Consider the following 21,578-nt stretch of genomic DNA (forward strand, 5'->3'; position numbering starts at 1 on the left):
GAGCCTATCCCAGGTATCTTCGGGCGAGAGGCAGGGTACACCCTGAACTGGTCGCCAGCCAATCGCAGGGCACATAGAAAAACAACCATTCGCACTCACATTCACACCTATGTGGGAGGAAACCGGAGTGCCCGGAGAAAACCCACGCAGGCACCGGGAGAACTTCCAAACTCCACACAGGCGTGGCTGGGACTTGAACCCCGATCCTCACAACAGTGAGGCAGATCTGCTAATCAGTTGTCCACCGTGCCGCTCAATTTATCTTTTACTTACCAAAATCTAAATGTTTCTTTTTATTTAAAAAGAATATATATATAGTTACACAATGCTACTTTCTTTGCTCTTCATACTACTTCTTGAATATGCTTGTGAACTTTGCTGCCGAGACCATTTAATTTTCCTCACAGGATGACAAGTATTTACATACATCTACACACATGGGCAAGCTAACCTTTAATTAACCTAACATGCAAGTTTTGTTAGCATGGGAAGTACATGCAAGCTCCACACTTTTCTTCAGCCAAGATTCGAACCAGAACCCCTAGACGTCCTAAACACTATATCTTTGTGTATTATTAAAACACACAAAAAGAATCAAACAAGATTTGCTCAGCCTTTTGGTCACTTTATTAAACGTTATATTAAATACTTAAGATAATAGCAGATTAGCAAATTGTTGTGTATTTGCTAACGGAAGAACAATCTTCAGAGGGCAAAAACAGTCTACAAGTTAATGAAATACACCTTGTGCAAACACAGGAGCCATCAAGAGACAACAGGCTTCTCTCGCCCCACAAAAACCCTCATTAACAGCAATGGTCGCTTGGAGCAGAACGTTTCCCCCCTCCCAAAAAAAAAAAAAAAAAAAAAAAAAAAAAAAATGTCCAAAAAAACAGAGCCGCCAGGTGAAACTGAGGTGCCAGCCTGAACACACACCCACACCTCCAAACTCGACTGGAACGTCAGCAGACTGGTCGTGCCTTGTGAGTGGAGTGCCTGGAGTGCCGAAATTAAATATACACACAATTAAATAAATGACATAAATTATATAATTCAGTATTTATTTCAATTTGTAATATTTATTGATTTCATTTTGTCCCTCCTGTTCCCCTGTGCATCGTGAAATAACGATCTGTCATTTGCACCCATCAAACTCAGTGGGCGGGCACTAAGTGGGACTGGCGCTGATTCAACTCCAATCAAATTGCTTGTTCCTGCATGAGTGCTTCTGTGAATTAATCGCTGACATTTAAATAAAAGTCATGGACTTAAAGGTGAATACCTAGGCCAGTATGTTTCATGTGCTAGTTAACAACAGGCAATTTAAACCTAGCGGAAAATACAGCCGTAGGAATACCAGAGATATGGCTTGCAAAGTGGAGGGATGTTCTACATTACCGTTCCTGTTCTTGAGTGTCGTGTCAGGTGAGGGGTGGCGAGTGAAATTGCCGAGTGGTTAGGGGTTTCAAAGAAGACAATCAGAAGGCACATGAAACATACTTGCCTAAGTATTTACCGTCAAATATGCATGTTAACTGGGAAGGCTGGCAGTGAATGAGTTAACTCACTGACGAGCTCATGCAGGAACAAGCAATTTGATTGGAGCTGAATCAGCACTAGCCCCGCCCACTGAGTTTGATGGGTGAGAATGACAATTATTTCATGAACCATAGGGGAACAGGAGTGCCAAAATTCAAATAAATAAATACTGAAATAAATATCAAAATACTTCATGACATTTATTTATTTAATGGTGTATTTATTGAACTTTGGCACTATTGGTCCTCCATAGAGTCACCAACCCACTCACCCACCCACTGAGGGTATGGGACCAATACAAGTGGAACATAAAACAATGACGAGGACACAGTGCTATGCTAGACACTACGCTAACAGCGAGAATGACGATACACAAAAAAAAAAAAAAAAAAAAAAAAAAAGAAGGTCACAGGGACCAGCAGGCAGTTTTGAACAACACAAGCATTCCAATACCAGCCCTGTGTTGATAGAAACAATTGAAGCCCAATAGGAAGGCCATCATTCTTCTGGTTTTTTTTTTTCCAATGGACATGCCATTTTATTTTATTCATTTCCCAAAAGAAGCCAGATTTGTCAGCACCAACGGCTGATTGGTGGAGGAATCTACAGGCTGTCACCAACCACACTGGTCCCATTGGGGTTTTAAAAGCGTATAAAAACAGTTTAAACATTGATGAAACCCTCTTTTAAGGGAGTAACAATGCAACGCTTTAAAGTATTGCCAAACTAAAACAGATTTGACTTTAAATACATGAAAAATGAAGATATAGAACTTGAATAACATTAAGGCGGTATATACACTTTGTATTTATGACGAGTTTTTCAAATAGACCCCTTTCAAACAGTCATTTTTACATTAGGTTCCGCCAGCACTCGGTGGACGACGGAATTGTAACTCCAGTGGATAGCAGTCGAGCCTCCACTTTCTTCTTGTGGTCTCATCTGCATCGGTCAAACATAGACAGACAGATAAAGAGAGACAAATATAGAAGACAGGCCCGGTTTGGACTGGGCCCACTTGGTACCAGAAAGCTGGTGTGACCTACAGGCCCTTGGAAGGCCCGGGATTCTTGCCCATGGCGGCGTGGGGGTTCATTCCGTGCAACTGCTGGTAAAGGCCCAGCAGGTCCATTTGGCTGAGCCTGTTACCTCCCAGCATGCCATTCTGCAGGGCCATATTCAGGAGGTTGGTCTGGTTGGCCATGGCGAGTTGCTGCTCTTGGACCTTCCTGTTGTTCACCACCTTCTGTACGTACATCATCAGCTGACAAGAGAAGTGAAACACCAATCAGTGATCAGTCAATTGCCTTGACTGAATGTGGAAAATTCATAATCAGAATATACAGTACTGTATTAGTGGACTCCATTAGGCCTCAATTGCCTCGTGACTTGATTAATCAGTAAACTCCGCAAAATTGACCTAATATTTATCGATAAATTAATCCATTATTAAGGGCTTCCCCAGTTTCAACCAATATTGGAATAAGGGTATTCATTCCACTGTAGCTACCGAGATTTTTACAGTGTACACACCAGTTGCGACGTCTCTGATTCAGGTTACACTAGGGATGCACCGATAGCACTTTTTTTCCAGATCACAACAAGTACTTATAGTTGAGTCATCGCCGATACCAAGTACTGTCACTTGATAATGCCATTAGAGCTTGCAATTGTAATGAAGATGTGTTTTACTTTACTCATAACTTTTGTTGAACATGGCATAAGTGTAGTCAGAACATGGTCTTCTGCCTTGACATAAAAGGGTTCAAGGGTACAAACGGCACGCAATGATCTAGTTGTACTCTTGTACCACATTACTTGTGTACTGTACTGTTTTGTTGTTTTATATTTATTGCCTAGTGTATTTTTCTACAAATATTTACTGTAATTCTGACTTGCCCACAAATCTAATTTATGTCACTACTGTAGTAACAGAACTCTGCTGTACAAAGTGGTTCCCTTGAACATTGTGTCTTCACATAGCCACATAAATATGGGTAATAATGGGAAAAATTTATATTTATACACAGGGGTGTCAAACTCATTGTAGTTTGACACCCCAGATTGTAGTTATGGTTTCCCTCGAAGAGCCGTTACGATGGTGAAATAGGGATAGCCGAGTACTGATACCAGGTATTAATATCGAGCCGATAGGGGCCTTATTTCAAGTTATCAGGTACCAGTGAAGGCTGCTGATAGCAGCCACAGATACTTAAGGCAAAGAAAATCTGACATCCAGTAACCCCACCTCGCTAGTAGTTCCCGCGACACTGCGGTTTGACACATTGTCGAATCTAATGTTTGTCAGTACGAAAGATAGGTCTTTGTTCACAATTGTCAATTGTGGTAATTGAAATTTTATGTATGAAACAGTTAGAATAACGATGACACATTCCAACACCTGATATCGCCTTTAGAAAATCTAGTTAAATTTTTTTTTGAAATAAATAAAATAAAAATTCCTTCAAATTAGAGTAAGACACTAACATTATTTCTCAACATATCTCTACTAACAGGCCCTAACTTGAAATTACATTGGTCAAAATTTTTTATTTTTTTTCCACCCCAAGAGGAAAATAATGAAGGTAAGCTATTCAAATCTGGACATAATATATGAACCAATTATGTAATTTTAAAAATACAAATGTTTTGCATAGGTTGCCATGGTAACAGCGACTTTGCAATAGAATTACAGGATTTCATTAATAACACTATCTCTCAAGACCTACTGGATGGATTTGGCTGAAACTTGAGATATATATTTATATAAAAAGTATTGGCACTCTTATCAAATTCTTATATTTTTGCATAGTTTCCAAACTTAAATGTTTAAGATCATCAAACAAATGTAAATGTTAGACAAATATAACCCAAGTGAACTTAAATGCTGTTTTTAAATGGCGAATTCATTTACTGGGGGGGGGGGGGGCCAAAAAACTATTTAAAGTCACCTGACCCTGTGTGAAAAAGTAATGGCCCCCTAAACCTAATAACTGGTTGGGTCATTCTCAGCAGCAACAACTGACAAAGTGTTTTCTATAACTGGCAATGAGTCTTTCACAAACAGCCCAGACTCCTTTAAAGAGAATAGTATAGGAAAAACTCCAATTAAATAAAGTGTAAGAATTGCAGTAGTAATGATTTATCCATCTTCTTTATGGGACTATGATTTTAAATAGGTAAATTGGTTGGTTTTTTGAGTAAATAATTTGCAAACTAGTGTGACTAATCATAAACAATACTTGTATATGGTGGTGGTACACTTCTGCAATCGTTTTTAAAATGTATGTCAATCATATGGTTGTGGTAATGCTCGAAATTAAGTGGTTTTCCCAGGAGAAGAGGGTTAGGGGCCCTCACTATAAGAACTGACCCCCGCTGAGCCGAACAAATGTGTGTGTATTTTTATATATGGGGGGAGCGAGAGAGAGAGCAAACGCCACCATGATGGCGGCAACTTGTCACATTGCTATTGTTGAATCTTCAGGACTTCAGCTTTAATAGTGTGTGTAGCTAAAAAAGCATGAGTACAATGTTGTCCAAAATGCACTGTGGGAGCTAATCAGATCTTACCGACTGCTGCATGGTGAGAGTTTCTCTGTAAACAGCTTCCCTGCGTTTGGCCTCCATCTCCACAGTGGCCATTCGGCCCAGAGCCAAAGACTGGACCTGGCTCTCAGTAAGAGCGGGGTTCTCTTTCCACTGTGGACGACGGAGAGGACAATTAACAGGTCAATGTCAAAAACCGTCCGTTTCTGTATTGATATGACACAATACAAGATGAAGATAAAGGGTCGGGATGATCTTAAATGAATGGAAAATCTATGTGAAACGGCACTCACAATTCTGCTAATAGTATCTTCCAGGGAGTCTCGTTGTAAATTCTTCAATGAATTTGTTGCCTCGATGACATTCAATCGCCCTTGGTTGATAAGTTCCTGTCCGCAAATGAAGATGGAGGAACAGTTGAAACAACGCCTTTATCCTTTTAGCATCACGAGCAGTCGAGTCCCCCGCCGCCACCCCCGAGCTGAGCCTAAATGATGCAGCGGCGGGACCGCTTCAACTGTTGCATAGCTCGGATTGTGCAAATAACATGGATTGAAACGATTAATGTCATCAAGCATTGTTTATAGCGACAAAACCACAGAGGATTATCGAGCTCTGAAGTTATTATGAGCTCATTTGGTTGTTACAGCCCACAAGATTTACTGTATCATCCACTCTCAGCACTTCCAGCAACAAGTCATTTAATTCACTGCACATTGTTGAAACGTAACCACTACGTGCCACAGAACAGGCGGGTGCTTTTTTTTAACCTTCCAAACAATGCAAGACATTTGCAACAACAACATTTGTCCTATCAGCAAGCACAACAATATCCTTGTGCACTTGTCACTAAGATGACAACATGACAATGTGGAATGTGTAACACCACAAAATCCACAACATTTAGTAATGCCTCTCTCTTAATTCTGTGTCATAGTTATCAACAGGTGAAAGTTGGTGACTCTACAACATGCTTTCTATAGTGTAGAACACGGATGTCAAACACAAGGTCTGGGGGCCAGATCAGGCCCGCCACATAATTTTATGTTGCACACTAAAGCAAATCATGTACTTCATGTTTCTTGTTAAAATCTGTATCTAAACTGAAAATTGTCTTCACTTTTAATAACACTGAGATATTTGAAAGCATTTTTGTTACCAACCCCCCTTTTAAAATACATTCAGCAACAGTTGAACAAACTATTTTCCTTGACTTTTGATTTCAAAACTAATCCATCCATCCATTTTCTACCACGTAGCCGAGGTCGTGTCGCTTTAGCAGGGACACCCAGACTTCGCTCTCCCCAGCCACTTCATCCAGCTCTTCCGGGGGGATCCCGAGGCGTTCCCAGGCCAGCCAAGAGACGTAGTCTCTCCACCGTGTCCTGGGTCGTCCCTGGGGTCTCCTTCTGGCGGGACGTGCCCGGAACACCTCACCTGGAGAGGGCACGCCACCCTTTTCCTGAGGACCAAGGTCTCAGATTTGGAGTTGCTGATTCTCATCCCAGCCGCTTCACAGTTGGCTGCGAACCGCTCCAGTGAGAGTTGGAGATCACGGCCTGATGATAAACTAATTATCCATCAATTTGTTGCATAGATATAATAAGTGATTATATATTTATTTGGTTTCCCTGCATAACTACAATGTGGTCCATGACAAAAATGCTTTGGACACCCCTGGTGTAGAATCATTGCATTGTCGTCCTATGCCATGACTTTGCTTTAAAAAATATATATAATTGACCATTGTTGTTCACCCTCCAATGTATTGGAGACTTAGTTGAAGAGTAATAACTAAAATCACGCAATACACAATGTTCCCATTGGTTATTTGGAGTATTGCCTGTACCAAGTTTTGGACAACTTGGTTTGGGAAACGCTGGTCGAGAGGCTCAACATGGTGATTTTCTACATCTTGCAAGCAGGTCAAAACGCATTTCCATAGAAACCACCAAATAATTTAACAGTTTTGATTGGGACTACAAGAATCCTCACATGGGTGGAACTCTTATGTGCCTAAGAGTTCAACTGAAGGAGGTGGTTGGAAGGAGACATGAAACTTTTGTGAGCTATATTATGTCTCACGTCATCAATGAGTGATCATATCGCCTAGGAACTTTTTTTTGTATATCGCACTATGATTATAATAATTGAAACCAGCCTAAATATTTTTACCAATCTGCTCTCCTCGTTGATCTTCCCGCTACCTTAGTCAGATGTGCCAGCACGTATAAATATCCGCTGGCCCAGACATGAGGCATTACGATGTGACGGGTGGCGGTCCGGGGGCTGAGCCGGCTTGCCGGCTGCATGACTGTTGTCACAATTAGCGGCGGGTACTGAGGAATGTGGTGCGACATGCCGCGGGGGGAAAAAAAAGGAGGACGACGAGTGGGAGGCAGGAGAGGGGCATGTGGAGCTCATTACTTACCTCCAGCTGCTGGTTGGTCATGGTGGCCAAAGCCGCCAAGTTGTAGTGGGAGAATAAGGTAGAAGAGCCCATTTGAGGGTGTGTCTGGTAGTTCGTCCTCATGGTCATACCCTGGGGGAGCAAAGACAAGACCGTAATTAACAAACAAGTGGCATTAGTTCACTTTAATATGAGGGATCACCAGAAAGATTATCCTCTCTTTGCTTGCATGTTCAGTGAGAAAACCTGACAAGGTGAAGTATGTGTATTTGTGTGCGTGTCTGTGTACAAACCATATAGTCGTACCCCAGTAAAGGGCAGCAGGATACTGATGTCTGTGTGTAATTGAAACTCTGCTGCAGATTCCTGTGTCCTGTAATCTGGCCATCTGGGAATGTGTGTGTGTGTGCGAGTGAGTTAGTCGAGTGCGTGTTGGGAGATGGAGGAGAGAGGGTTCTATGGACCTGGTCAGAGATAGGTGTGCACATAGATATGAACACTTGACGCGTGACCATGTTGGGGAGGTCATCGTTCCCATAGAAAGCAATCCATGGACACTGAAATTAAGTCGTAACTTGCTTATTTCTCAAGCGATTTTCATGAGGGTTACTTCTTTGTCAACACCAAAGTGTATGCTATCAATAAGCAACATTTGAAAAAAAATTACATGTGAAAGGGACTCCCAGCCATGTTCAGCACAAAAACAGTTTTTGTTTCATTATCATACCTTACTTTTCAGGTAATGTGTGTGAGCAATGTTGACAGAGCGCTCGTCTCCTATGCTTGCTTGGAAAAGAAAATATATATTTTAATGTTAGTTGGTTATTTGTATTTACGTTGACCCAACTTGCTAGCTGCCTCAATGTTGGCATTAGCCGTTCAGATATTTTATGGTTTCACTCATCCGATTGACTTCAATGAAGTTCAGCAAGCTGTAGGCTGAGGCTTGGAGCGAGAGGGGGCATGTCAAAGATGGCACCCTTTTACTATTATACCTCGTGAAACCTCCTTTGCACAATATAATCCTATTGCAAGTGTTGCACTGAGGTGACTAGTCATTTATTTTAGAGTTAAGACATACTTTTGAACGCCCCCGCGCAATTCTTCGTTGGTTTTCGGTACTTCGCTGGTTTGCAGCTAATTGCAGCTCAGCGGCTCTGCCAAGTGTAGGCATTGAAACTAGGAATCAAAATTGTTACATTTGAACAAATCTGGGAAAATTGGAATGTTAGTGCCTGTTCCAATCGACTCTCGATGCCCAACCCTACCCAACTATATAAGAACTGAGCACCTTCATCCGCATCAGTGGCTACACAGCACAACTGCAAGTAACTTTGTTATAATAACCTTGCATTTCTACCAATACAGCATCCAGTTAGCTAGCTAGCTAGCTATGCTTACACCACAAAAATGCCTCTTCCCAGGATGCCATTATATACCAGCTAAGTATATGCATTGTGTTATTCAAGACACCAGAGGCTTCAAGCAGATATATTTTCGCTGCTCAAACGTAGGAATGTGTAGGCATAAGAAAGATTTGTGGTATTCGATTAACAGTTGACAGATGAGCCGGAATTAATGTAATACAGCGGACATGCCCACAGTGCTCAAGAGCGGAAAGAATGGCTTAATTTTTCACGATTTTGAAACCTCATTTTATATACTTGACAATTGTTTTAATCCTTTAAATACGGCAGGGTTGTTAACAACACTGGTGTGTCAAATTTACAAGATTTATTTTCACTTTACAGAAACTTTTAAATAAATCTTTTCACAGTACATCACAAAGATGTAGAAACAATTGAAATATTGTCACTAGACCTCAGTGCCATTGTTTCCCCTGCAAGTGGAAAACCCTGTGTTCTCCTGACAGGCAGGCAAGCTCAGGGAAAAGCCGCTTAGGGCACACAGGGGGTAGAAGAGGGGGAGTGTGTTGGAAAAATAATCATTAGAGTGAATTAGAATCTAGGATTACATGAGGAGAGGGGAGATATACTCCCGCTCGCTTGCACGATCAACCCTTCACACACACACACACACACACACGTCTTCCAAATAAACACACTAATTGCCCTTTGATTTGACCTACAAAAAGACAGGAGAGGAGGGAATCGGAGAGGAGGTGCAAGTGCCGGCCACAGCAGGATAATGTGAACATTAGACAAGCCTCTTGTGGATGGACGTGGGCGTTAAGAGTGGCTTTGCACATGTGGTAGAACTGTCATCTCGCAAAAGGCTGGACTACATAGAGCTAAGGAGTCTCTGAACATGTCACTAAATTCCACCAAATGCTACTCTTGTGTGCGTCACTAATTGCTGTAATGGGAAAAATGTAGAACATGTTAGGCTGCCTTTTAAAGCACGCCAGTGGCTTGGATTAATTGCAGTTGATTCAAAATACATAGCTCCTTGAAAAATACTAGGGTTGGGCATCGAGAAACGATTGGAACCGGGACTAACATGCCGGTTCTCCTGAAATCGTTCAAATAAAAAAATTAAAATAAATTAAAAAAAGTTTTGATGCTTACAGTCCACCGACCATGAAGAACAAAGTGGCGAAAACCAATGAAGAAGATCGCACACGAAGACATGCTTGTGCCCAACGTCAGCGACGAACAAAAGTGTTAACTATGTTAAAATAAATGACCAGTCACCTCAGGGCAACACGTGGATTAAGATTATATTGTGCAAAGGAGGCTTTCACGATGTGTAGAAGTCTGACATGCTCCCTCCCGCTCTGAGCCTCAGGCTAAACCGCGCGGAACTTCAGTGAAGACAATTGGGTGAGTGAAACAATAAAATATGTCTATGCCAACATTGAGGCAGCTCACTAGTTAAGGTGGGTTGCACTTTTTCTTGCACTGATGGTTTTTACGTTTATTTTAGTCTCCAAACCAACGTAAGAGCTGATGACAGACACAAAAATAAAATGTAAATTACTCTACCATACTGGAAAGAAAGTAGAAAAAGTCGCATTACAAGCTTAACATTGAGCTAAAACTTCACCAAAAAGTCAAACTAGAAACTTTACATGAAAATGAATTGAGACAAAATTCACATAAATGTTGCCTCACAGTATCACAAACATTAACCTTGTGTGTTATCGGTGTGTAGGTAAAGGAATCAACATTTTACAGAGCATTTGGTTCCATCAATTATTTTTTTTTTTGTTTGCATTTGTTTTTACCAGTATCGTGTAAAGTTATTTTGTGTGCCAAAATGCTGAGCTCTGGTTACATGCCTAAAACAGGAAGTCAAGTTAAAACTTGCACATAGAGTGAGTACGTAAAGTATTCAGACCCCCTTAAATTTTTCACTTTATTAAATAGCAGCCATTTGCTAAAATCATTTAAGTTAATTTATTTCTCACAGTAATGTACACAGCACCCCATATTAACAGAAAAAAAAACGCAATTGTTGAAATCTTTGCAGATTTATTAAAATAGAAAAACTGAAATATCACACATCCATAAGTATTCAGACATTTTGCTCAGTATTTACAACCCCAATTCCAATGAACTTGGGACGTTGTGTTAAATAAAAACAGAATACAATGATTTGCAAATCATGTTCAACCTATATTTAATTGAATACACTACAAAGACAATATATTTAATGTTCAAACTGATAAACTATTCTTTTTACCAAATAATTATGAATTTAGAATTTTATGGCTGCAACATCTTCCAAAAAAGATGGGACAGGGTCAAGTTTACCACTGTGTTACATCACCTTTTCTTTTAACAACATTCAATAAACGTTTGGGAACTGTGGACACTAATTGTTAAAAGCTTTGTTGGTGGAATTATTTCCCCTTCTTGCTTGATGTACCGCTTCAGCTGTTCAACAGTCCGGGGTCGCCGTTGTCGTATTTTACGCTTCATAATGCGGCACTCATTTTCAACGGGAGACAGGTCTGGACTGCAGGCAGGCCAGTCTAGTACCCGCACTCTTTTACTACGAAGCCACGCTGTTGTAACACGTGCAGAATGTGCTTTGGCATTGTCTTGCTGAAATAAGCAGGGGCGCCCATGAAAAAGACGTTGCTGAGATAGCAGCATATGTTTCTCCAAAACCTGTATGTACCTTTCAGCATTAATAATACCTTCACAGATGTGTAAGTTACGCATGGCATTGGCACTAACACAGCCCTATACCATCACAGATGCTGGCTTTTGAACTTTGCGTCCATAGCACTCCGGATGGTTCTTTTCCTCTTTGGCCCTGAGGACACGACGTCCACAATTTCCAAAAACAATTTGAAATGTGGACACGTCGGACCACAGAACACTTTTCCACTTTGCATCAGTCCATCTTAGATGAGCTCGGGCCCAGAGAAGCTGGCGGCGTTTCTGGGTGTTGTTGATAAATGGCTTTTGCTTTACATAGTAGAGTTTCAAGTTGCACTTAAGGATGTAGCGCCGAACTTTATTTACTGGCATTGGTTTTCTGAAGTGTTCCTGAGCTCATGTGGTGATATCCTTTACACATTGATGTCGATTTTTGATGCAGTGCCGCATGAGGGATCGAAGGTCACGGGGATTCAATGTTGGTTTTCGGCGTTGCCGCTTACATGCAGTAATTTCTCCAGATTCGCTGAACCTTTTAATGATGATATGGACCGTAGATGGTGATATCCCTAAATTCCTTGCAATTGTACGTTGAGGAACATTGTCCTTAAACTGTTCGACTATTTTCTCACGCACTTGTTCACAAAGAGGTGAACCTCGCCCCATCTTTGCTTTTGAATGACTGAGCAATTCAGGCAAGCTCCTTTTATACCCAATCATGGCACCCACCTGTTCCACATTAGCCTGTTCACCTGTGGGATGTTCCAAATAGCTGTTTGATGAGCATTCCTCAACTTTCTCAGGCTTTTTTGCCACCTGTCCCAGCTTATTTTGAATGTATAGCAGCCATAAAATTCTAAGTTAATGATTATTTGCTAAAAACAATAAAGTTTATCAGTTTGAACATTAAATATCTTGTCTTTGTAGTGTATTCAATTAAATATAGGTTGCACATGATTTGCAAATCATTGTATTCTGATTTTATTTATATTTAACACAACGTACCAACCTCATTGGAATTGGGGTTGTAGTAGAAGCACCCTTTTGAGCTAATACAGCCATGAGTCTTTTTGGGAATGCTGCAACAAGTTTTTCACACCTGGACTTGGGGATCCTCTCCCATTCCTCCTTGGAGATCCTCTCAAGTTCTGTCAGGTTGGATGGTGAACATTGGTGGGCAGCCATTTTCAGGTCTTTCCAAAGATGCTCAATTGGGTTTAGGTCAGGGCTCTGGCTGGGCCATTAAAAAACAGTCATGGAGTTGTTCTGAAGCCACTCCTTCGGTATTTTAGCTGTGTGCTTAGGGTCATTGTCTTTTTTGAAGGTTAACCTTCGGCCCAGTTTGAGGTTCTGAGCACTCTGGAGAAGGTTTTCATTCAGGATATCCCTGTAAATGGCCGCATTCCTCTTTTCTTCGATTGCAACCAGTCTCCCTGCAGCTGAAAGACACCCCCACAGCATGATGCTGCCACCACCATGTTTCACTGTAGGGACTGTATTGGACAGGTGATGAGCAGTGGCTGGTTTTCTCCACACATGCCACTTAGAATTAAGACCAACAATTTATTTCTTGGTCTCATCAGACCAGAGAATCTTAATTCTCACCATCTTGGAGTCCTTCAGCTGTTTTTTTTAGCAAACTCCTTGCAGAATTTCATGTGTCTTGCACTGAGGAGAGGCTTCTGTCGGGGCACTGCCATAAAGTCCCGAACGGTGGAGGGCTGCAGTGATGGTTGACTTTCTAGAACTTTCTTCCATCTCTCGACTGCATCTCTGGAGCTCAGCCTCAGCAGTGATCTTTGGGTTCTTCTTTACCTCTCTTACCAAGGCTCTTCTCCCCCAATTGCTCAGTTTGGTCGGACGGCCAGCTCTAGCTCTAGGAAGGGTTCTGATTGTCCCAAATGTCTTCTTTTTCAGGATTATGGAGCCCACTGTGGTCTTAGGAACCTTAAATGCAGCAGACATTTTTTTTGTAACCTTGATCTGTGCCTTGAAACAATTCTGTCTCTGAGCTCTTCAGGCAGTTCCTTTGACCTCATGATTCTCATTTGCTCTGACATGCACTGTGAGCTGTAAGGTCTTATATAGACAGGTGTGTGGCTTTCCTAATCAAGTCCAATCAGTATAATCAAACACAGCTGGACTCCAATGAAGGTGGAGAACCATTTTAAGGATGATCAGAAGAAATGGACAGCACCTGAGTTAAATATATATGTCACAGCAAAGGGTCTGAATACTTATGGCTGTGTGATATTTCAGTTTTTCTTTTTTAATAAATCAGCAAAAATGTCAAGTTTTTTTTCTGTCAATATGGGGTGCCTTGTGAACATTAATGAGGAAACAAAATGAACAAATGATTTTAACAAATGGCTGCAATATAACTAAGAGTGAAAAATTTAAGGGGGTCTGAAAACTTTCCGTACCCACTGTTTAAACCATTTGATATGATAAAACAGTCGCAAATAACTATTTTAACAATGGTATTTAACTTATAGCTGAAACAATAATTAATGAACATTAAGTCAATTGGGTTAGTGCCACACATTGCCTTTTAGTTCATAGATTTGATATTGATACTGGTTATAAAGAACGCCAAGTAAAATGTTCATTTAGGTTTATGGTGCAGGCTGCTAAGAAAATGGATTCTCCTTATGTGGACACACTTTATTTAAACCATGCAAACTTTGTTGACCCAGCCCCCTAAAAGAATCTGAATTGAGAATCATTTGGAACCAGAATCGGGACCAGAATCGCTCAAATTCAAACGATGCCCAACCCTAAAAAATACATAAGCAAGTTTAGCCTACTTTTGATTCCAGTTAAATGATGCAGTGCACGTCACACTTACCTTCTTCTCTGCTTCGTATTCAGCCCATGCTGCTTTGCGATCCTCCTCACTCAAGGCTTCCTCCTCCTTGTGGTCCAGCAGGGAGTCGTGCTCATGATAGCACACAATCTGGTCCTTATGGGTCTGAAGCAACTCAGCCAGGAAGAGGTCCTACAGCGGCCAGAGAAACAAAAAGAGGCAAAGTGTCACAGGGAGGACATTTTGAAGTTATCACTAGATTCTCTGAAGGCCACAGACATACAGTCAGTCTAGAGTTGTGGATGATGCTGTTCTACTCCGGTCCTGGAGGCAACGACTGAGTGAACCTTTCCTTGAGTCATGCCACACACTTGGTATGGCAAGTTGTTTTTTTTATTTTGCTTTTCCATAGATACAAACAAAAGCAAAAATATAACCTCCTGCCTCATGTTTGGGACAACATAACGTCCTTTGTTGGCAGAAGTTAAATAACTTCAGTTTCCATTATAACACTATTATTTACTCCAATGCCCAACTAAAATTATGCAAGTAGTGCCAGACTCCTTTCACACAAAAATGGTTCAGATTACTCTTGTTGGAGAGACGTCATACAACTGCTGCATCATTAACCTCCTCACAAGCCAGTTGACACAGGGGTTCAACTCTGCTCCCCCTTCCTTGTCCAGCTACTTCTGAACTCTGACAATGAGTGTGAAGTTGCAAGGCAAATTAATCATAGATGCCATTGCTCCAAAGCAAGGAGGACTACAAAACAGACACACGGTATGATAAAAGGAGTCAGTGATTGCAAATCTGTACAGAATAAGAGAGAAAATAAACAGTGGGCCAGACACGGTGAAACTGGATCTCTCAAATTAGAGATGTAAGACAAGCAGACAAGCTTGTATACACACAGAATTCACGTGTAAAACTGCTTAGGCCACCAACCTGAGCTGACGAAGGTTTTGCTGGAGTGGGCTATTATAGCTAACGTGAACGAGCAGCATTTTCCAACATTTTCAAGGTAAATCGTCACCAGTGCTGGAGGTCAAATGACAATACAGATGCTCCTCCTGGAACAAAGTGCACACTGGGATATAGTTATATTTCCCCATACACCACTGGCTCAGGGGTGGTCCAGTCCATCTCCTTCAGTGAGCTGTGTGCAAATGTGACCCGGTACTAATGATTGCCAGTAACTTGAGCTGGTCTATTGGCATCCTGATGGACCCACATAGTAAATCCTATCGCTTTACTGCAGGAGCGCTGCAAAAATGAGAGTCGCTGGGTGAGCAGATGCTCAGGCAGAAATAATGTAAATTAACCCACTCAGTGAGCATATGGGGGATATGAGTGGGTATTTCTACAGGGTGAAATCTTGGAAGGAATTCTGGCATTTAAAAATTTATGTTTATGGAATGAAGGGACAGTCTTGAGAAAAGCTCACTATTTTATTCCTTTTAAGTTAAAAAATGTGTAAAAGATTTGGGGAATATTGGTTGACAATAATGAAATCCATCTGTGCATGCAACCATTTAATGAATCTAAGTGTTGTATATATGCCTGTAAGGAAAGGTATTTCATGCCACAGCATTCAAATGATGTAACGCGGTTTTGTAACGAAGCAGTCCTCACATCTCGAGAGATGAAAAATTGGGAGTCGACATAAGTGAGCCTCGTTTGGACTTTACGAGCTAGCACAGGCATCCAAGCGTATTTTACCAATTGACTAACTTTAGAAAGGTCTGATGCAACACCTGTCAGCATGAGTAGCTTTAGAAGCCATGAAGAAATTATTTCTGGCTGTGTTATCAGATGGTTTCTGAAGTTGAGAACGAGTACCTTATTTCCTGAAACCAAACTGTTATTTTCTTGGAATTACTTTTAGTCAGCCACTACAGTGACATCTAGTTTTACTTCCATGGCAATAAACCACAGTTAACATGGGGTAGAATACCATATGTATATATAAATAACAGATAGATGAAAAGGAAAGGACATGGAAAACAAAAATGGATGCAGAGTGCAGCAGAACCTCTGAATTGGAAAGTTGTACATTTTGGAAACAGCATTGTGTATGGTTCATATCTTGTGAGATTTCAGAATCATCTTTATTTGCCAAGTATGTCCAAAAAACACACAAGGAATTTTTCTCCGGTAATTGGAGCCGCTCTAGTACGACAACAGACAGTCAATTGACAGAACATTTTGAGACAAAGACATTGACAAAAAACAGTCACTGAGCAATAAAGGGTTGCTAGTTATCTGGTAATGTCGGTAAATTTTTTGTTTTTGACAATTGTGCAAAAAGAGTCCTCGAGCACCGAGAGCAGTTCGAATGACTAATATTGCAATAGTCCGGTGCAATGACCATTGTAAAAAGGGCGCCGAGACTTCAAGCAAGTAGTGCGATAATCTGGGACAATGTTGATTCTGCAAATGTTGCAGATACTCCTCAGTCTGTGTGCAAATGAAGCAGATGCTACTCTGGCATGAGTGGCCAGTATTGGTCAACGACAGATATGAGTTTGTCCTTTTTTGTAGCAGCACCAAACCAGACTGATGGAAGAACACGGGACTGATTCAATGACCGCTGTGTAGAACTGCCTCAGAAGCTCCTGTGGCAGGCCGTGCTTTCTCAGAAGCCGCAGGAAGTATATCCTCTGCTGGGCCTTTTTGAGGACGGAGTTGATGTTGATCGCCCACTTCAGGTCTTGAGAGATCGTAATTCCCAGGAACTTGAAGGTCTCGACAGTTGACACAAGGCAGCTGGACACCATGAGGGGCAGCTGTGGCGAAGGATGCCTACTGAAGTCCACGATCATCTCCACAGTCCTGAGCGTGTTCAGCTCCAGGTTGTGTCGGTCGCACCACAGCTCCAGCCGCTCCACTTCCTGTCGATATGCAGACTCGTCACAGTCCTTGATGAGGCCGATGGCAGTGGGGTCATCTGCAAACTTCAGGAGTTTGACAGCCGGGTGCGTTGAGGTGCAGTCGTTCGTGTAGAGAGAAGAGCAGCGGAGAGAGGACACAACCTTGGGGCGCCCCAGTGCTGATGCAGCGTGTGAATGAGGTGGCCTCCCCCAGCCTCACTTGCTGTGTCCTGCCCGCCTGGAAGCTGTAAATCCACTGGCAGATGGCAGGTGAGACACTGAGCTGGAGAAGCTTGGAGGAAAGGAGTACAGGGATGATGGCGTTGAACGCTGAGCTGAAGTCCACGAACAGGATCCTCGCGTAGGTCCCTGCATTGTCGAGGTGTTCTAGGATGAAGTGCAGTCCCATGTTGACTGCATCATCCGCAGACCTGTTCGCTCGGTAGGCAAACTGCAGGGGGTCCAGCAGGGGACCTGTGACGTTCTTGAGGTGGTCCAGCACGAAACGTTCAGAGGACTTCATGAGCACAGATGTCAAGGCGACAGGCCTGTAGTCATTTAGACCCGAGATTGCAGGTTTCTTAGGGACTGGAATGATGGTGGAGCGTTTGAAACAGGATGGTACTTTGTACAGTTCCAGAGATCTATTGAAGATCTGTGTGAAGACTGGAACGAGCTGGTCCGGGCAGACTTTGAAGCAGCATGGGGGACACATGATCTGGGCCTGCCGCTTTGTTAATCTTTTGTTGGTTGAAGATGCGTCTCACTTCCTGTTCGCGGATGGTTAACGCAGAAGTCGGTGGTGTGATAGTGGTCGGGGGTAAGGCTGGGTGGATGTGGGGTGTGAAAGTGTCCCTTTCAAATCTGCAGTAGAAGGTGTTCAAGTCGTTGGCTAGTGTGCTATTGTTCTCAGCTTGGGGGGGATTGTTGCTTGTAATTTGTCAGCGATTGGAATGGATGCCAGACTGATTTAGAGTTGTTAGCGCTAAACTGTTCTTTGCTAAATAGTTCCTCTTTGCAAAGTCAATTTCTTTAGTCAGCTGGTTTCTAGCTCGATTATACAGGGCCCTGTCCCCGCTTTGATATGCGTCCTCCTTAGCTTGGCGAAGCTGCTTAAGTTTGGCAGTGAACCACGGCTTGTTGTTGTTGAATGTCCGAAATGACTTTGTTGGCACACACACCTCTTCACAGAAACTGATATAGGATGTGACAGTGTCTGTATATTCATCCAGGCTACCAGCTGAGTTTTCAAAGACACTCCAGTCTGTGCAGTCTAAACAGCTCTGAAGTTCCATATTTGCTTCATTGGTCCACTTTTTCACTGCATTTAAGTTCTTGCCGGTATTAAGTGAATTAAGCAGTGATCAGACGAGCCTAGTGCTGCACGAGGTTTGGCACGGTATGCGTTTTCTATCGTAGTATAGCAGTGGTCCAAAATGTTATTTTCCCTGTTATGGTATGTACATGCCAGCCAGAATGAATGATGCAAATTCACGCGGTGAGGAGAATGGCTTACAGTTCAAAAACAGCGACTCCAAATGCGGGTTGCAGTGTGTGCTGAGCTCCGTGACGTCTGTACACCGTTTTTCGTTGATATAGAAGCATATCCCGCCGCCTTTTGTTTTCCCCGTTAACTCCGTGATGCAGTCTGCTCGGTGAAGATGAAAGCCCGGAAGCATTACGGCGCCATCGGGTACAGCCTCACAAAGCCAAGTCTCCGTAAAGCACATGGCGGCGGAACGTCCAAAGTCTTTACTGGACTTTATCAGAAGATGAAGCTCGTCCATTTTGTTGGGTAGGGAGCGTACATTCGCAAGGTGGATGGACGGAAACGCCAATCTGTATCCTCTCTTGCGGAGTTTCACCTGGATGCCGGCTCGCTTCCCTCTGTGGAGTCGCCTCCGTCTGCATGCACCAAAGACCGCGGTCGATGCCCCGGTGAGTAACTCAGGGAAAAAACTGAGCGAATTTGCGAAACTTGGCGAAAGAAAGTCCGGAGTAGCCTCCTCGATGGTTAGCAAGTCTCCCCATGTGTAAGTGAGTCGTGTAATGTCTCCAAAGACGAACGAAAAACACAAAAACAATACTAGACAGCGCGTAACCGAGGCGACCACACTGGTAGGCGCCACCTTGAAATCGGAAATTGGTACACACGTCTCTCTCATGGCTGATGAGTACAATATGGTTAAAGCGATAAAAAGTCTACAATAATACAAGAACATGCACAGCTGTGCTTTGTGCTTGGTGTTAATGTGAAGATACACCACCACGTCACTTTTTTGTACGTTTTGTATGGGAAAAGTGTAACGAATCAAATATTGAATTCCATCCACGAAAAAATTGTGTTTAACCTTTTCAACCATAGTTTATATCAGAGTTTGATGTGGTGACTTTAAATACACAGGTGTGTTAGCAACAGAGGATCAAAGACAACATCCTAAAAGCAGGAATGCAAGGGGCCGAGATATTTGTAATACCTAAACACAGTCAGTCAAAACTCCCTCACCCACAGCTGCAAATGAGTTACGCACGCACACACACAAAGCCACCAGACACTGCTAAACAAGTTAATCTGCAGAAACGCACTTAAATCTTGGAGTTGTGCCTGACATGAGGAGGCCAAGACCGCCCTCAGGACTTTACAACGTTCACAGCAGGAAAACATGCAAGAGTTGTTTTTCTGGCAATCAGTCAATTAACAAGACTCATCACATTCGTTGCACAGTGATAAACTGTTTAGTTATCATGTATCTACATCTTTCAAATTTCAGAAGACACCAAAAAATATCAGAAGCTCGATACAAATGCAGCCCATCTTTTAAAACGCTAATAGATCAGGGGCCAATCCATAAAGCCTGAACTCAATAGAAAACGATGCAGTTTTATGGAAGTTTGGCTATGTCATCTCTCCGTGGAGTTTTCTGCACACCATTTTGACCTTGGAGGAAAATACCATGACTTTTTTTTTTGTTATGGCTATGGTGCTCCAATGTTTAAGACAGCTGCACGTACCACTGTCTGCATTTTTGGATACCTTTGGTTATCTGGTGTTGTATTTCACTTTTTAACATTGGAAGCAATTGTGCTATCACAACCTAATGTGAAACAACTCTTAACAAAGATTGATGATGGAAATTCTTCAGGATGATATCTGCAGATTTTTGGCGGTGCTAGCTCTGGCTTCCCTGCAGGGACAATCTGGAATAAGTAGAGTTGCACAGTTGGCTACCTGGAGTCACCAAAATGCGATTAGACAACCACGTGAAGAGAAATGCCCAACACAAATTCCATCTGCTACCTATAAGTACAACGCTCTCATTGATGAGAAAAAAAAAGGTCTCAGTTTTATCCTCAATCAACAGCCACACTGCAGAAGGTCAATTATAAGATGGTGCCTAACCGTGTGGTCGCCTCGGTTATGTGCTCTCTAGTACAGTCTATGTTTTGTGTTTTTCGCTCGTCTTTGAAGACATTACGCGACTCACACAAGACTTGCTAAACAAAAGTCTACCCCGGACTTTCTTTCACCAACTTTCACAAAGCCGCTCAGTTTTTTCTCTGTTACTCATTGGTGGGGCGGCCGTGGTCTACGGCGCATGGAGGCGAAGGTGAAACAACATTCTAGACCACTGCTATACCTTGCTAAATGACGCATACCGTGCCATACTGTTTAGACTGCACAGATTGGAGTGTCTTTGAAACTTCAACTGGCAGCCTAGATGAATATATGTCACATCCTATATCACTTTGTGCGAAGATATGTGTGTACCAACAAAGACATTTCGCAAGTTCAATAACAACAAGCTGTGGTTCATTGCCAAACTTCAGCAACTTCGCCAGGCTAAAGAGGACGCCTATCGAAGTGGGGATAGAGCCTTGTATCATTGCGCTAGAAACCAGCTGACTAAAGAAATAAACATTGTAAATAGAAATTATGCAGAAAAACTGTTTAACACCAACAACTCTAAATCAGTCTGGTGTGGATTACAATCGCTAACCAACTACCCCCCCCAAGCAGAGAACAATAAAGGACTAGCTGACGACTTGAACACCTTCTACTGCAGATTTGAAAAGGGCACTTTCCCACCCCACACCCACAAAGCCGCAACACAAACCACCATCACACCTCTGACTCCCCCTTCTGCGTTGACTATCCACGAACAGGATTTGAGACCCATCTTCAAACAACAAAAGCTCAACAAAGCGGCAGGCCCAGACCTTGTGTCTCCATCCTGCCTCAAAGTCTGTGCGGACCAGCTCGCTCCAGTCTTTACAGTGATCTTCAAAAGATCTCTGGGACTGTGTGAAGTACCACCTGTGTGAAGTACCAT

At 42.4% G+C, this 21,578-nt stretch overlaps 1 protein-coding gene across 2 annotated transcripts in view; it reads right to left on the reverse strand.

Annotated features, from left to right (window-relative positions):
* Nucleotides 1–604: 604 nt before the first annotated feature.
* atrx (ATRX chromatin remodeler) overlaps nt 605–21,578 on the reverse strand; it is a 63,148-nt gene continuing 42,174 nt past the window's right edge. For both annotated transcript variants that reach the window (XM_061787243.1, XM_061787244.1), the window contains exons 30-34: nt 14,417–14,566; nt 7,520–7,630; nt 5,382–5,477; nt 5,113–5,241; nt 605–2,803 (exon numbers count right to left, since the gene is read on the reverse strand). In XM_061787243.1, coding sequence (XP_061643227.1) covers nt 2,582–2,803; nt 5,113–5,241; nt 5,382–5,477; nt 7,520–7,630; nt 14,417–14,566 — 708 coding nt within the window. In that variant the 3' untranslated portion in view covers nt 605–2,581. The remainder of the gene's footprint in view (nt 2,804–5,112; nt 5,242–5,381; nt 5,478–7,519; nt 7,631–14,416; nt 14,567–21,578) is intronic.

This window comes from Phyllopteryx taeniolatus, chromosome 10, assembly GCF_024500385.1.
Source record: "Phyllopteryx taeniolatus isolate TA_2022b chromosome 10, UOR_Ptae_1.2, whole genome shotgun sequence".
Classification (NCBI taxonomy): domain Eukaryota; kingdom Metazoa; phylum Chordata; class Actinopteri; order Syngnathiformes; family Syngnathidae; genus Phyllopteryx; species Phyllopteryx taeniolatus.